Below are 16,256 nucleotides of genomic sequence, written 5' to 3'. Positions count from 1 at the left end.
AGCTGCTACCTACAGTGGAGAGACACAGCCAACGTTGTCCATCTGAGGGCACATGGGATTAACATGCTGACCTCACTCTCCTCTCCCCATTAGCCAACCCCAATGGCAGCCAGAGAGGAAAGAAGCCTGTGGATGTAGGTGAACAGAAGTCTGAAAGGGGTGCTCTGGAGGTAGGAGGAAAACCAGGAGAGGTGGGATTCCTGGAGATCAAGGAGCTAGAGAGGAAGTCAGAAGGGAGCCAGTGGCTGGGTCTGACAAGTGAATGTCATCAGCGTCCTTGGATGGAGAAAGCTCAGTGGGATCGGGGACCAAGAGCAGAATTAGCATGGCAGGAGGAGGGCCAGAGGTGATAAAACCGAGAGGCCACTGTAGAGACAACTCTTCCCAGAAGCACAGCTTCATTTTTATTTTTTTTTTCATTTTTTTGTCAGAAGCACAGCTTTAATCCTCATCACCTCTCAAGAAAACTGAGCCTTGGAGAAGGCGGGTACCTTGCTCAGGTTATGAGTGAGATGGAACCCAGGTGAGCCCAATTCCAATTAGGCCAATGGGGTCAGAGGGCAGAAGGAGGTCAGATGGTCAGAGGGAGGAGAGCAGTAGTTTGAGATTGCAACCCAGGTTGCAATGAGAGAGTGGAAAGAGAGGGGAGTGACCAAGGAAGGCAGAGTTGGGGGAAGGAATGGTCAGAGTTGGACAGATTATTGGGAGTTTCTGAGGCTGGGTAGCCCTGCCACTTTCTCTAGGTAATTATAGCTTTCTTCCTGGTCATCCTAGAATGGTCAGGGCAGGAGGGCGGATTTGGAGAGAGCCTGGGGAAAAGAATAGACAATGTCCCTGGAAGTAGATCTCCCAGGGGGAGGGCCAGGATCTGGCCCTAGCTTCAGGGAGCTGCTACCTCCTGCAAGCCTGGATCCCTCTCTGGGCCTTCCCAGCTGCCTGAGCCCAAGATGACTGCCTTTCCAACGCAGTCACTCTGCTGAACCACGGGCGCACCGGGCCTGTCCCTCCTTCCTCCCTCGGTCTGGGAATGCAGTTGGCCAAGGACGCTTTGAGGACTTTTCCGGGAGAAGGTGAAGGGAAGAAGCCTCTGAGCTTGGCGCGAGTGGCCACCGCTGGGAGCCTAGCTGAGCCCAGGAACTTGTCGCCCATGCTCCTGGCGCCCCCTCCAGCCTGAGCTGTGCGCCGCAGGGGTGGAACGTGATGGATAGCCCGGAGGCCAGGGGCGTCGCTGCTCTCTGGCACCGGCTGGGCGGGGGCTGGCAAGGCCCCAGAACGATGTCTTCCGGGGATACCCCTACCAGAGGGCCAGTGGCTCAGAGGCCCAGCTCGGCTATGGCTGGGGCCACGCCTCCAGGGACATGGGGATGAAAAGGTGCCAGGGTGGCGCCCAGTGTGTGAAACGGCACCCAAACTGCCCCCTTCCCCCAGGTAGTGGATGGAGTCTAGGGAAGTCCAGTGCCCTGAGCTGACCCGAAACGCGTCTTTGGACAAAACCCGGTGCCCCGCCGAGGCGCTCAGGCCCCGAGGGCGGGGCCAGGGCGGAGCCCGAGCTCTCCGGGCAGGTGCAGGGGGAGGTGCCCGGCCCTGCCCTGCCCCGAGGGGCCGTTCTTGGAGGCCAGAGGCGGGTCAGAGAAACGGCCGGTGCGGGCGACGCCCTGGAACCCGCGGGCGGAGACTCCGGCCACAGGTGCCGCGCAGGGCACTGTGTCCCAGCCGTGGGTATCAAAACTCTCGCGCTGGAAACTCGGGCTTCTGGGCTGCTCTCAACTCTCAATTCCCGACACCAAGGCTCCCAGGCCGGAGAGTGGCGCCCTGGGGTCGCCCGAAGAGCGGGGCCGAGAGGCCCCGGGGTCAGACAGCGAAGTCCCTGGGCCTGTGGCAGGACAGGTCACCGCGGTGCCCGGGCCAGGCTGCCCTCTGCAGAGCAGGACGCGGAGATCCCCGAGCCAGCTAGCGAAGTCCTCCAGTCATCGGCCGGGCAGGGCGCGGAGCTCCCGGGCCATGCCCACCTGGGAGCTGTGAGACACCTGGGCCAGGCAGCGACGACTCGGAGCCAGCGAAGCGCCGCGGGTCCCGGGGCCGTGTGCAAGTCAGGGTCCCGAGACCTCTTCCTCCGGGTTAGACTCGGAAGCTCCCCAGCAGCGTTTTCTACTGCGCCCGGAGACTCCCCCTAACAGCCCCCAGAATAGCCGCTCATGGAGACGCCCATCGAGCGCGAAATCCGCCGCAGCTGCGAACGTGAGGAAAGCCTGCGCCGGAGGCGGGGACTGAGCCCAGGCCGCGCGGGCCGCGAACTCGTGGAGCTGCGCTTGCGGCCGGTGCTCAGCCTGCCAGGCCCGGGCCCCGCGCTCCCGCGTGCCTTGGAGCGCGCGCGGGCGGGCGCGCAGATGCAGCGAGACATCGAGCGGGAGGCTCACCGGCAGGCGGCGCTAGCGCGCCCCGCGCCCCCGGAACCGCGCCCCCGGCCGCCTCCGCAGCCGCTGGGCGAGCTCAAACGCTTCTTCGAGGCCGCGGGTGGGTGCGGCTCCTCGCCCGCAGCGGAGGACGACGCGAGCCCGCAGCGGCCGCGGGAGCCAGTAAGCCTGTCGCATTTGTTCGTGCAGAGCCGGTGCCCGGTGCTGGCCCGCGCACCGCCGCCCATCGCGCCGTCGCTGCTGGAGCAGGAGGTGCGCGAGGCGCAGGAGCGCGAGCGGGAGCTGCAGCGCCAGAGGCTTAGCGTCTATGGCACCGCCGAGGTCAAGGAGCCCGCGCCGAGCCTAATGGGTAAGCCACCCGCGCCGGGACGCCGGGGCTCCCCAGGGCTCCAGCCGCTCTCACTGACTGCCTAACTCCAATGGCCCCTTTTCTGGTTCTCTGGGGGGTTTTCCCCTGGTTCCCAGATACCTGGGGCCCCCTCTCAACTTTCCGTTCCCTGTTCACCCCTTCTGGGCTGCCCACTCTCTGTGCTTTACTCCCTAATGGGAGTGGTCATCCCAGATACACCTCACCTAGGATCGTGGTGGGGGAAGGGAAGATTCCAGATGTCTTCCCGTTTTTTTGGGGGGTCCCAGGGAACCCTGCCTGGGTTCTGCCACCCCCGGATCGTCCTGAATTTTCGCGTCCCTGCCTCCCCACTCTGGGTTTGCTCCCTCCTCCCTCAGAATAGAGGCTTCCAGGAGACGGTGGTGTGTGTGTGTGTGTGTGTGTGAACACCTGTGTGTGTTTAAGGGGTGCGGCCGGCCTCCTTTGTCCCGGCGCCTCCAGCTGGTGAGAGGAGGAGCGACCCCGGCTGAGTGCCCCTTTCCCCGCAGCGATCAGGGGCGATGGAAAGCTGGCGGTGATCTGGCCTCCCCGCAGAAAGGCTTCCGAGAACGGCCTGGAGCAGGTGGGTTCCCCTTTATCACCGTCTTTCCCCCACCACACGCCCCGGCGGCACCAGGACGCCGGGCGGAGGAAAGCGCATCCCCGCGCCCCCGGGGAAGTCCTTCTGGGGAGGGAGCGGCTCCGGGCCGAGGAGGAGGTGGTCCTGGGGCCCAAACCGCCCATCCCACTCCTGGGCGTTCTGACTGGCCCTTCTTCCCAGGAGGAGCGGAAGCCTTGAGGATAGAGCAGGCTGGGATCCCGGCCGAAAGTAACATGCCCGTCAGAGGACCCGGACAAGAGGAGCCCACTCGTGCTCTCGGGATAAGCAGACGTCCCGAAGAGGGACCCGCCGTCTGCGCTAGGGAAGATGAAGCCTACCAACCCATCCTTGAACTTCATTTTGTGAAACTGATTCGTTTCTGCTACAAAACTGTTATTTTCCATTGGCAAATACCACTACAACAACCTAACCAATGAAACGGTCCAGCCCTTCTCCACCCAACTGAAAACCGAGCGAGCCTCTCCCTCCGGCCTTGACTGGAGTCATCGTCTCGGCTTCCTCATTCCCAATAAAGTCCCTTCTTGCTGGGCAGTGCAGGCTGTTTTATTCTGGATCCTCTAGGTCTGGGTGAGGCGGAGCGTGGCGAGCGGAGCAGAAAGCAGCAGGAGGCGCCGACGGTAAGGTGGAATGTGCCCTTAACGCCCGGTTCCTGGGCTGCTGGTCCCCCACGGCCCTGCCCGGGTCCTTCTGCCCCCTGGCGGCGCGGGCGCAGACTTCGGCATTCGGATCAATGACCTCACGCCCTCCTTCTCCAGACTTCGTCAACATTTATTGGTGCCAGCAGCATGCTCTGCGCTGGGCGCTGGCTAGACAGAAGTGATAAGAGGTTGTTCCTGCCCTTGGGGTGTAAACAATAACTACAAAAGGAGAAGAAAAAGAAAAGAAATGAGGGTACAATCTCCTTCGCAGGGCACACAAGGCCAGTGATAGCAAACCTCACATGCCTGCGGCCCCAGGCAAATGTGAAGGAGAGAGATGAGGGGTGCTTGAAAACAAATGCCTAGGTTCAACGGGCTGGTAAGTGTTCCTCCAACACAGCAGTGCTACCAGTGAGTGGGTTAAGTGGTGCCAGAGCTTCTGCTTCCCAAAAGCAATGGAAACTGGGACTTTAAAAGAGAATCTACTAAACCTTAAATAATTATGACTATTTAGAAAACTTTTAAAACAGGGTGTGTTGTGTGTGTGTGTGTGTGTAGACAGCAAGCAACACCTGTCTGCAATAGGGCTTGTGGTTCATTCTCTCTGTTCCCCTTGAATGGACTTGAAGTTCTGTGAACACCCCAAGTCTCTGCAGTTACATTCTGTGGTTGTAGTGTCCCAGCTTCTTAGGGTGCAGTGAGACTCAGAAACGGTTGAGACTCAGGGAACATTTTTAGAATCATTGTTTAAACTCCTGGATTTGTCCAACTCTGTATACCCTGAGTCTAGCAACAGGCTGGAACCTGCATAGGGACAACAAATGGTTAACGAAGGATGGAAGAATGCTTGCTCATACAGCATTGCATGCCAACAGCAGCTCAGCCCACCACCTGACCCCATCATCAGCACACTGACCTCTTGACAGTGACTCTGGGAGGTCGAGAGAGAAAGGCAGGAAGGGCAGCAATGCCAAGGTGGAAATGGAAACACCCAGAGCCAGTTCTTAATTCCCAGAAGGGCAGCTAAGAACTACACATGTAAAGAGTTGACAGGGTGGCTTAAGTATGGACCTTGTTTCTTAAACGTTCCTGCAAGTTAAAATCACCAGAGGCACCCTTATGCCAAGCAAATCAGAATCTGAGGGAGGCCTGGGCATCAGTAAAGCTCCCCAGGTGCTTCCAACATGGAGCCAAGTTTGAGAGCCATGATGTAGATATAGGCCACAAGTTCTCAAAGTAGGCTGGCACTGCTTGGGAACTTGTTAAAAACACACACGCTTGCCCTAACCGGTTTGGCTGAGTGGATAGAGCATTGGCCTGCGGACTGAAGGGTCCCAGGTTCGATTCCAGTCAAGGGCACATGCCCAGGTTGCCGGCTTGAGCCCCAGTGGGGAGTGTGCAGGAAGCAGCTGATGAATGATTCTCATTATTGATGTTTCTATCTCTCTTTCCCTCTCCCTTTCTTTCTGAAATCAATAAAAATAAATAAAAGAAAATTATTTTTAAAAAACACACATGCTTGGGCCCTATCCCAAACTTGATCAAAACTTCCATGTAATTCACAGGGATGCTACAGTTGGAGAATCATGGGTGTAGACATTTCTCCAGGAACAGGACCCAGGAAATGTTTCCTTCCTCTCCCAGTGCTGCCACCACCCAGTGGAAACCTTTAGTCTGAAGTGGCCTGTGTACTTGCCTTATGGGAGACAGTCTAAAGCTGCATGTGGCTTAATCAGAATTGAGATGTACTGTAAGTGTAAAATACCAGATTTCAAAGGCTTAGTACCAAAAAAAGGGAGGGATATCTCATTAATAGTTTATTTTTTAAAATATTTTTATTGATTTCAGAGAGGAAGGGGGGGGGGGGGGGGAAGAGACCCACAACCAAGGTATGTGCCCTGACCGGGAATCAAACAGTGACCTCCTGGTTCCTAGGTCGAAACTGAAACACTGAGCCAAGCTGGCTGGGCTCATTAATAATTTCTTACATTGATTATATGTTGAAATAATATTTTGGAGATGTTGAGTTAATTAAAATTTCACTAAAATTAGTCTGGCCTTTTAAAAAATGTGGCTACTGGAAAATTTGAAATTACACATGACTCACACTTTATATTTCTATTGAACCAGGCTAGTCTATAGAGTTCTACAGCTGAGAGCTTCACAACCCCTTTGAATTCATTCGGACCTGGGCTGTGGATTAAAAAATCCTTGATACAATCAGAAATTGTCACCAAAAGAAAGAGCCCCATCCTCCAATCCTGATTCACTTAACCCCTCATCCGTTTGTGTCATCTGTAAAGTGGGGCTTGTAAATACAATGTGCCAGGGACTATTGGGTAAGCGAGTGGCTTGCTCAAAGCATCAAAGCAGGACTCTAGGTCTCTCCTCCGACTCTGAAAATGCAGGGTTGGAGGGGACCAAAAGGCATTTCTTAGTTTAAAGGCGGTAACTTGCAGCTGAGTGACACATGGCCAGGAAGGCACCCCTCACCTCGCCAGGGACCAGTTGCGATGACAAGAACCCAGCTCAGGTCCAGGCTCCGCTACTTGCTCGCCGTAGCTTTGAACAGGTGAGTCCAACGGTCTGTGCCCGGGTTTCCCCTCCAGTCCAAGGTTGGGTGAGGCTTTGGAGATGCAAAGTGGTAGTTGTTGGCGGCTCTACCAGCTCACCTTCGCCCAGGACGCACCGCGGGGTACAGCAACCTACCCGGTCCGGGGCCCAAAAGCCAGAAGATCTGATCTTGGCTCTTAGGAAACTAATCAAGAGCTCTTATCCGGGGGCACATCTGGAAATAGGTGTTTTACGCTACAAAGAAATCACTTCCGGGTCAAAGCAGGCAAGTGGGCGTGACCCTGGGGGGGTCCCTTCTCACACATACATTCCCCCCCCCCCCCCCCGTCTCCGCCCCCAACGGGCGTTGAGTCTCCCGGCTACCCGAAAGTTGCGGTTTTCTGGGTTCCGGTTGTTGACAAGCACCGCTACTTCCCTTTTTGCTGCACGTACGCCTTTGCACATGCCCAGAGCTCTGGTCCGCCGGTCCACGGAACACGGTTTTATTACAAAAAACTACATTTCCCAGAAGACTACGCGAGTAGGCGGGGCTTCATCGCCCGAGAGGAGGGGAGCGGCGCTCGAGTGGACTCTGAGTTTGTGACCTCTTTCTTTTATTTAACACAAAAATGGTGTATCCGCACGCAGGGCCCCGCGGCCGGGGCAGACCCAGTGCGGATGGACCAGCGCGGCCTGGCCCCTTAGAAGGTGAGGCCAAGCTGCCCTTGGAGAAAGAGTGAGCCCCTCCCTGCCCTGCCCCTCTCCTGGAGTTTGGAACTGTCAAGCTTCAGCTCCTACCCTCTCCCAGGTTCAAGAGCCCGGTGTGTCCCACGCTGTGGGCCCGGCCGCGCTCGGGGACCGGGCCGGGCCTGCCTGGCCTGTGAGGATTTGCACCAGCAGGTCGGTGGCTAGCATGTGAGATGGCTCCTCGAAACCGATGGTCAGCAGCTGCTGGTAATCTCCGGACGGCTGCGGGCACAAAATCCTGGGGGCCCAGGACAGACAGGGCTGGACGTGAGCGCCCTCTGCTTCTCGGGAGCCTCTCCCCTCGGGTGAGGGGCTGGGACTGAAAGAGGCTTTGTCTCAGCTGGTGGGGGAAAGTGGTTTCCTTGTCGATGAGAAGCCCAGGGCACTAGTTCTGGGAGGCTGAACTCGGCATCCCTCACTTGACCAATCATCTAGCTGCTGTGTGCCCTCGGGCAGGTAACCTCTCTGGGCACCTGTTTCCTTCTTTGTAAAAATGGGCTAGTTACTTAGTATAGACCTAAATGGGTTTTACATAAAGCAGTTTTCAAAACATAATAAAATGTTATGGTTGTTACCAAGGGGAACAATGTTGGGGGGGGGGGGGAATAGATGGTCTTTGGTATGGTTCTGCCCCTCCCTCCAGAGCCCACACCCGCCTTGCCATGGCCCTAGCTCCTACCAGGAATAAAGATCATCCTCGGCTGGTCCTAGGGGCACCCATCGGCCGATGGACCACAGCTTCTGAATCTGGGGACAAGAATTGGCCGGACTCTTGCCTGTGTCTTCCCATGTATCTCGATAGCACAGGAAGTAGCTGGGAGGGGAAGAGGCAGCAATTACGAGTGAGCAGTTTTCTAGCTTCTTCTGTTAAGGGCTTTAATTTTGAAGGTGAGGTAGAAACTCATCAGAAGTTGCCTTCAAGTTCTCAGCTAGGGATGTGACACAATACTGAGGCCTTTTCTCTCTGCCAGACTACTTTTAAGATGAGGACTTTTATATTGATTGGGGGATGAATTTTTTAAAAGGCAAGGATGGCCTTTCAAAGGTCCTTGGTTTCCTGTTTGACTTTCCACACCTCAGTGGTAGTGGTGGTGGTGGTGGTTCAGAGGCCCATACTGTCATTCTCCATAGAGGGGGTAGGGACTTTGATTCTGGTAAGGGGACTCACTAATCCACATGGGAATCTTGCCCCCGGCTGCTGGGGTCTGGGGTAGTTTCCAGGTTCCAGCGCATCTTCTTATAGAGGTACCGGGGGAAGCGGCTGGTGGTGTAGGCAGCAGGGGCACAGTATCTGAAGATGGACACCTCGTGGGAAGGACTGATGGAGAACCTCCCACAGAAGAAACAGGAGATGCTGGGAAGAGATGGGAGAGTGGGGAAGGAGGTTGTGCCCCAGACCCTTCTACCCTCTACCAATCCCCGTCTCCCACCCTATTACCTGAGGGGGTCTGTCTCTTCCAGTTCCACAAACCCAAACGATGCATACATGAGCACCAGCTGTTCCAGTCGCAGGGTCAGCTGTTGGGAGATCTCCAACAGCTGCATGGAAGAGGAGGCATCATAGTATTAGCTGGCCTACCAGGAGCACCTGCCCCTCTACCTCCCTCCCTGAGGCCTGAGGGATGACGAAAGGGGCTTGGGGTTTAGGGAACTGCCCCCACACACCCCCTTTCGAACCAGCTCCTGCAGGGCTCCATAGATGGGAGGCACACTCCTTGCAGCTGCCTCCAGGTACAGGAAGTAGGGCTCACACATCTTTAAGAAGGTGGGCATGGCCTTTGCCAACTGTTCCTTCTGAACTCGGTCCCTGCTGAAGGGAGAAGAAGGCCTTTGCTTGGGATCTCTTATCACCCCTCATTTCTCCCATTCTACTCAGCCTCCCACTTTTATCCCTGGTCTGGACCTTGGGTACACCCTCTCCACCCCGACCCCCCACCCCCACTCCAGATGTTTCTTTGTCAGAGCATCTTCCAGGACAACCTGCATCACAACTATTTGGAACACCTGGTAAAATGCTGACACCCGAGTCCCATGGCTTATTTTTGCAGGGTGGGACCCGGAAACCTAGGGTTTAAACAGCCTCCCAGAATCAGTCTCTTTTTCTTTGGGCTGCAATCACATTCTCCTTTTTGGTCTCAAACTGGTAACCAGCGGGCCAAATCTGGATCAGATGGGTTTTGTTTAGCCTGCCCAGGATCCAAAACCTAAGCCTTCAGTTAAAAAAAAAAAAAAATGTCCTAGAGATTTGGCAAACTGGTGCCCACATAATAGCAGGTACTCCCTAACCCCAAATAGTACACAGCCCTCATCACTCTTCCAAATTAGATTCCTAATCAGCTAGCTTCATTCATTGCCTCTAGCTCCTAATGCTTTTAAGTTTGCAACTCTGGTGTGTTTCACCTGCCGGAATCCAGTCACCCCTCTCCTGTTTCCTTATGTACGGGGACCCTGGGACTCTGTCCAGCACTACCTGTAGAGCAAGTAGCTTTGGAAATCATCCGCCTTCTTGAGCAGGTAGCGGAGTTGTTCCGTGATGGGGCTGAACAAGGTGTCCAAGGGTAGGCGAGGAGGTGTGGGGCCCGGGCCCGGGGCCGGGGCCAGAGGCCCTGGGGAAGGTGTGGAAGGGGAGGCCTTGGGCAGTTGCCCCTGGACGTCCTCCGGTTCCACTTGGGCTGGGTCCCCAGGTCGGCTTGAGGGCGCCGACCACGAGGGGTCTCCGCAGGGCTGAGCCCCAGGTTCCATGTCGTCCTGGGGCAGCTTTTCCCCAGTGCCGCCGGGGAGGATCGGCTCCACGAACCACTGCTCCGTAGCCATTGTGGGGCTGGAGGAAGGGATCTGAGACCTTCAAGTCTACACCACCCCGGTTGGCCACGGGTTCGACCCCGCCTGGGAACCTCTGATTCGTCCTGGATGGGAGCGCAGCACCGTCCACCTCACTCCTGCCTCGACCGCTCTGCCAGCGGCGGAGCACCGCGCGGAGTTCACCTCGTTTGAATTTCAACACGTAGGAGGGGCGCGCCGCTGGGGTCCGCTTGAGCGCGCGCTCCAGCAATCCAACGGAGGTGGGGTGGGGGCGACCTGGGCCGGCACTGGGGAGGTTTTGTCTTTGGGGTGCGGTCTGGGGGTCACCGCCTTTCTCTTGGAGGCAGTTTCCTAGGGAGGAGGGGGTCTCTGCAGCGCATTCAAGCCCTGGGGCGCAGGAATATAAAGGTAGGCACCTGCTCCCACCCCCAGGGCCTCCGACTCCAGGAGGGAATCTGTATTTTAAAAACTAAGGGAGTGCCCGGCGGGTGGTTGAGCACCGACCTGTGAACCAAAAGGTCACTGATTCAGGGCACATGCCCAGGTTTCCAGTTTGATCCTCGGTAGGGGTGTGCATGAGGCAGCTGACCCGTTTCTCTCATCCATATTTCTACTATCCCTCTTCTTTCTAAAATCAATAAAAGCATATTATAAAAAGACAAAACAGCCCTAACCGGTTTGGCTCAGTGGATAGAGCCTCGGCCTGCGGACTCAAGGGTCCCAAGTTCGATTCCAGTCAAGGGCATGTACCTTGGTTGCGGGCACATCCCCAGTAGGGGGTGTGCAGGAGGCAGCTGATCGATGTTTCTCTCTCATCCATGTTTCTAACTCTCTATCCCTCTCTCTTCCTCTCTGTAAAAATCAATAAAATATATTTTTAAAAAACCAAACCAAAACAAAAAACTAATGGGAGTTGTCCTGACCGGTCACTTAGTGTTTAGAGCCTCAGCCCTCAAAAGGGTCTAGGTTCCAAGTCAAAGGCATGTACCTGTGTTGCAGATTCCATCCAGCCCTGGTTGGGGCATCTGAGAGAGACAATCAGTCAACGTCTCTCACATCTATGTTTCTCAATCTCTCTCTGCCCCACCTCACTCCTTTCCACTCTCAAAAAACAATGGAGAAAAATAGCCACCAGTGAGGGTTAACAAAATAAATTAAAAAACTAATGCAGTTGAGAGAAACTGCATTAGAACTTAATAGGGACTATCTCATTTGATAACCCAACCCCTTGTTCCTTTTATGGAGAGAGGACCTTGTAGCTTGGAGGTCCTGCCATGGACCCTGCTCCAACAGTTTTTGTAGCTTGCAAGGCTGTCCGATGTATACATATGAAGCCAAATACTTTAATTATACTTAAACTCTGGGTAAAGTGCTCACAGGTGTTGGATCCCACCCTGTGTGACCCTGAGCAAGTATCTTTGCCATAGGGAGTCAGTTGCCTATCTGTAAAGTGATTTTTACAAGCTCTGCTTCTTGGGGCTGCAGAGAGAACAACCAAGAAAATGTAAAGCTGCCCAGCTGGTGTGGCTCAGGGATTGAGCTTCAACCCATGACCCGGGAGTTCACGGTTGGATTCCCAGTCATGGCACATGCCTGGGTTACAACTGATCCTCAGTAGGGATCATGCAAGAGGCAGCCAATAGGTGATTCTCATCATTGTTTCTCTTTCTCCCTTAAATCAATAAAAACACATTAAAAAAAATAAATTCCTTAAAAAAACACACAAAAAACTAAAGCCGAGGTAACTGCTAGTCACTCAACAAACATTTAAGCACCTACTGTTACAGGTACTGTTCTGGGCATGGGGAAATGATAGAACTGCACAAACATTCCTGTCCTCCCGGAGCAATCACTATTATAGTTGGCTGTGAGGCAGCCCCGTTCACTACCTGTCTCCCTCTGAGAACAATTCAGTACTATCCCGGCTCTCCCAGGAGGCTGGTGCGGTTCTTCAATACCCCGCTTCCCCAACTCCATTGATAAAATGGGACTCCTGGCCTTTTTTTCTTTTCTTTTCTTTTTTTTAAAACTTTATTTAAAAAATCTTCGGTGCAATATTAAAAAGCAATACAGCCAGCTGGAGCGACAACCAACAGAAAGAGTAGGGAAGACCCACTGATCTCACCCCACCCAGGGGATGGAGGCTGAGGGCAGACCAAGGAGGGGCCTGGTTGGTGGGGGAGGGAAGAAAGGCCACCCATCAAAATGAACAGGCAGAACAAATCATTTATATAGGAAACATCTGGCTGAACTAAAGATCTATGGGAGATAGGAAACCCCCATTTCTTTTCTTTTTTTTTTTTCAAAAATGTCCTAGGTTGGGGGTGGGGGTGGGCCTCCTGGGGTGAAATGAGCAGGCCCTGTCCCACCCCACACTCCTCCATCAGGAAGTCTGGGATGTGCTCGATGCCAGATGTGTGTGTTGGGGAGACACTGGGAAGAGATGAGTAGGGAAGGGTGCCCCTCACTGGAATCTGTTATGAGGGCTGCGAGTGTCCCTAGTCCAACCCCTGGACTCCAGGGGACTTGGGTAAGATGGGTCTGGAAAGGGTAGGGGCAGGGGTGAGGCTGGACGTTCAGCCTAGGAGGCCATCAGGGTCATCATCCTCAAAGTGGCCTTGCTGGAGCACCTTGATGTGGTGCTCGTAGATTTTCAGGGCTGGGCCAAGGCGGATGGACAGGCCGGTTAGCACATCTGTCCGCTGCATGAGCAGGAGAGACTTGCCATCTATTTCCTGGGTGGGACAGAGAGAGACAGAGAGCAGGGTCAGAGCAGACCCCCACTGCCCTGGAATAGAGGAAGGAAGCTGAGGGTTGGAAACTCACCTGTTCTTGGAAAGCTGTTGCCTGCTCCGGGAAGCCAGCCTCTGTGAAATATTCTACCACGTCCATCACTGTCCATTCTACAGGGTCAGCTGGCTTCTCTTTGCGCCCAGAACTGCATTGGAAAAGAGGGAACCGGTGAACAGTGATGTTACTCCGGTTGTTACACACCCCTGGGCACCACCCTCTTGTCTCAAACATCCCAACTTACGGACAGCCAAAGGGGGTTCCATCGGCCCCAGGCAGGGCGGGTTTTCCTGGGGGCAAAGGCACGGGGGATGGGGAGTCTGGCCCAGTGGCAGCAGAGGCTGGGAAAGAAAAAGCATCTGCCTGTGACTTTGTCTTGGGGCTTGATTCCTCCTGACCAGGCTCCCTCCCCCATCCAGAGGGGTCCTTACCTGATCCCCCTTCCTTATTCATGGCTGCCATGGAGAACACCTGGCGGGTGCCACTGCCTGGTGCTGGCCCCCGCCCTTCATCCTGGCCCTGGTGAGGTCCACAAGGTGTCCACTCCTTGACCCTCTCCTTGGCACTCTGAGGGCCCCTCTCACCATTAAGCTGGTGATGCTGGGCACCTGCAGGACGGTCACCCTCGGGTACCTCAGAGCCTTCAGACACATTGTCTTCATCATCTTCATCTTCTTCATCATCTTCCTCCTCTTCCTTCTCAAGCAGTCGCTCTTCTCCACCTCTCTGGTGCCGAGGAGGGAGGCACGCAAAGTTAGCAGCTGTTCTGGCCGTGGGCCCAGTCCCTGGGATCCAGGACTGAGCGGTGTACCTAACGGCCACTTTTAATATCAACACGGACTAACTTCTACACATTTGCTCCGTGCCAAGCTCTGTGTTAATAAAGCCCCCAGTAGCCAAATCTCACTAAACTCGCTCAACCCCAAGAGGTCGCTACTGTTGTTAAGTTTTACACCGGAGGAAACTGAGGCTCGGGAAGATTAAGTCACTTACCAAGGTTGCTACACGCTGAATCTGTAGGGAAGCCGCACAAAGCCCAAGCTGCCCGTTCCTCCCGGGACTTGCACCCCCAACACCAAGTTCACCCGCACCTGCCCACTGCGCGGCGCCGTCCCTACCCAGCGCGCTCACCTTGCTCCGAGACGCGCGGGCGCTGGCAGCCGTCGGCGCTCGTCCAGGCCTATCCCCGCGGGGCAGCGCGAGCGCTCCGAGACGGGTGCGCTCTAGGCGGCCTCGCGCCGCCGCCTCCTCCTCCAGTAGCCCCTGCGCACGGCCACGGGTCAGGCGGCCACCGGCACCGCCGCTGCCCCCGAGGTAGCGCACGACTTCCCGCAGGCTCACGGGCCGCGCAGGGCCGCTGGCCCGCGCCGCGCCCCCCTCAGGCGGCTGCTGTGGCTGCTGCGGCGGCGGCTGCTGCTGCTGTGGCGGCGCCGGCGGCTGTGGCGGTGGCGGCAGTGGCGGCTCCCGGGCGGCGACGGCGGGCGGGGGGGCGCGACGCGGGCCGGTCGGAGGCGCCACTGCCAGAGGAGCGGCGGTCGCAGGCGGCGGCGCGGCCAGGGGCGCGGCCCGCTGCGCGCGGGGGCCCGGCTGCGCGGGGCCGGGCGAGGGGGGCGCTGTAGTGGCGGCGGCCGCGGCAGCCGCGCGGGGCGCCCGGGCTGGGGCGGCGGCAGCGACGGGCGCGGGCGGCGGCGGCGGGGCGGGCGTGGGCGGCGGCGCGGCGGCCGGGCCCCCGCGGGGGGCGCGCGGCGGGGCCGGCGGGGTAGCTCCGCGCCGGGGCGGCTGGACGCGCGCCGCGTTGCGGTACGAAATGCTCCCCTTGTAGCTGACCCGGAGAACGGCGCGCTGCTGGATCAGTTTCTCGAGCTCGGCGCGCGTGCGCTCCGGCTCCGGGCCGTGCCGCCGCCGCACCATCCGGCAGATGCGCTCCAGGTCCGGCCGCGCCTTGCGCGAGCGCAGCGAGTCGATGGTGTCCAGGATCCACTCTTGGTAGTGCGGGGAAGCAGCGGACGACGAGGTAGCGGCCGCTGTGGTGGCGGCCGCCGCCGTCTCCGGCGGGGGTAGGGCCGGGGGCCCCGCCATGCCTCCCGCCCGGCCCGGCTGCACCGTGCGCGCTGCCTCCCTCCCAGCGCGGCGCCCCCCTCCCGGGCTCCCCTCCCTCCGCCGCTGCCCGCCTCCTCCTCCCACCCCCCCCCGGGGGCGCAGCGCCTCGGCGGAGCGGCGGCGGCGCTGCTGTTTCTTTGCAAAAAAAAAAAAGAGAGAGAGAAAGCGAGAGAGAGAAAGAGAGAGAGAAAAAACAGTGAGAAAGAAAAGAGAGAAAAAAAATATATGCACACACTCACTCGCACGCACGCACACACAGACCCGCTTCTGCTGGGCGCGCGCGGGGCCGGGGATGCGAGGGAGGAGGGGAGCGCGGCCGGCCCCTCCCCGCCGCCGCCGCCGCCGCCGCCGCCGCACGCGCGCCCTGCGCCCGGGACACTCCGGCCCCCCTTCCTTCCCTCCCTCCCTCCACCCCGCCGCCCGCCTTCCTCCCTCCCACCCCCACGCGCCCGCTTTTAAGGTGGAGCCCGGGCCCCCTGCCCGCCCCCTTTACCCTGCGCTCTCGCTCACTCCGACCCCCCCCTTACAACTCCCGCGCGCTTTTTAAGGAGGCGCCGCGGAGTTGGCGCCGGGGCGGGGGCGGGGGAAAAGGGAGGGCCGGGGGGGAGGGGAGAGGGGGCGGGCGGGGCGGACGGGCGGCGCTCGGCCGCCCTCCAGCCATTGGGCGCAGGACCCAGACGTCCCCGGCGCCCAGCCCCCATCTCCACGCCTCCGAGGCGCGCTCCGCTCTCGGGACCGCACTTACCGGGAACTCGCGGCTCTCGGGCCGGGCTGCCGCGCTTGCTGGGCGCCGCAGAAACCCTTGAGCCGCCGCCACTCCAGTGGCCCTGGGGCGCGCTTGGCCTCGCGCTGAGAAGGCGGGGAGGGGGACGCGCTCCGTCACCCCTACCCTTGACCGCCCCCAGCCAGGCCCCCACTTCTCTTCCCCACCCCATAGCTCGGCTTCCCAGCGCGCCGGCCCCAGAATCTCCTTGGAACTCCCTTTCGGCCCAGGGCTGTATGCCGAGGGGTGCGCGACGGAGACTTGGGGAACCCCGAATTCAGGGTTATAACGCAACTTGCCGCCCCCTTTTCCTGGGGGTGAGTGACGAAAGTCAGCTAAACCCATTTTTACCAGGACTCCAGGCCAGGTCCTAATCAGCCTAGCCCTAGACCCTAGGGTGCAAAATTCCCTTCCCATCCTCCCGGCCGGGCTAGGGGGTGTGGGGGGGTGGTGTTTGACC

At 57.9% G+C, this 16,256-nt stretch overlaps 3 protein-coding genes across 3 annotated transcripts; 1 reads left to right on the top strand and 2 right to left on the bottom strand.

Moving 5' to 3' along the window:
- The first annotated feature begins 1,638 nt into the window (after positions 1 to 1,638).
- On the top strand, positions 1,639 to 3,934 carry MISP3 (MISP family member 3). Its single transcript, XM_070413986.1, has 3 exons — positions 1,639 to 2,763; positions 3,291 to 3,364; positions 3,563 to 3,934. The coding sequence occupies exons 1-3, from the start codon at positions 2,196 to 2,198 to the stop codon at positions 3,578 to 3,580; spliced, it is 660 nt and encodes a 219-aa protein (XP_070270087.1). The 5' UTR covers positions 1,639 to 2,195; the 3' UTR covers positions 3,581 to 3,934.
- A 3,390-nt stretch (positions 3,935 to 7,324) lies between these two features.
- CUNH19orf67 (chromosome unknown C19orf67 homolog) lies at positions 7,325 to 10,155 on the bottom strand. Its single transcript, XM_070413985.1, has 6 exons — positions 9,812 to 10,155; positions 9,007 to 9,151; positions 8,780 to 8,880; positions 8,510 to 8,695; positions 8,021 to 8,155; positions 7,325 to 7,579 (listed from the first exon to the last, which is right to left on the bottom strand). The coding sequence occupies exons 1-6, from the start codon at positions 10,153 to 10,155 to the stop codon at positions 7,405 to 7,407; spliced, it is 1,086 nt and encodes a 361-aa protein (XP_070270086.1). The 3' UTR covers positions 7,325 to 7,404.
- A 1,991-nt stretch (positions 10,156 to 12,146) lies between these two features.
- SAMD1 (sterile alpha motif domain containing 1) lies at positions 12,147 to 15,083 on the bottom strand. Its single transcript, XM_070416184.1, has 5 exons — positions 14,065 to 15,083; positions 13,365 to 13,659; positions 13,178 to 13,274; positions 12,970 to 13,081; positions 12,147 to 12,878 (listed from the first exon to the last, which is right to left on the bottom strand). The coding sequence occupies exons 1-5, from the start codon at positions 15,010 to 15,012 to the stop codon at positions 12,720 to 12,722; spliced, it is 1,611 nt and encodes a 536-aa protein (XP_070272285.1). The 5' UTR covers positions 15,013 to 15,083; the 3' UTR covers positions 12,147 to 12,719.
- Between the last annotated feature and the right edge of the window lie 1,173 nt (positions 15,084 to 16,256).

This window comes from Myotis yumanensis, unplaced genomic scaffold, assembly GCF_028538775.1.
Source record: "Myotis yumanensis isolate MYYU_CA2020_CCGP unplaced genomic scaffold, mMyoYum1.0.hap1 SCAF_5, whole genome shotgun sequence".
Lineage (NCBI taxonomy): Eukaryota > Metazoa > Chordata > Mammalia > Chiroptera > Vespertilionidae > Myotis > Myotis yumanensis.
This window is presented reverse-complemented; position numbering and strand designations above follow the sequence as displayed.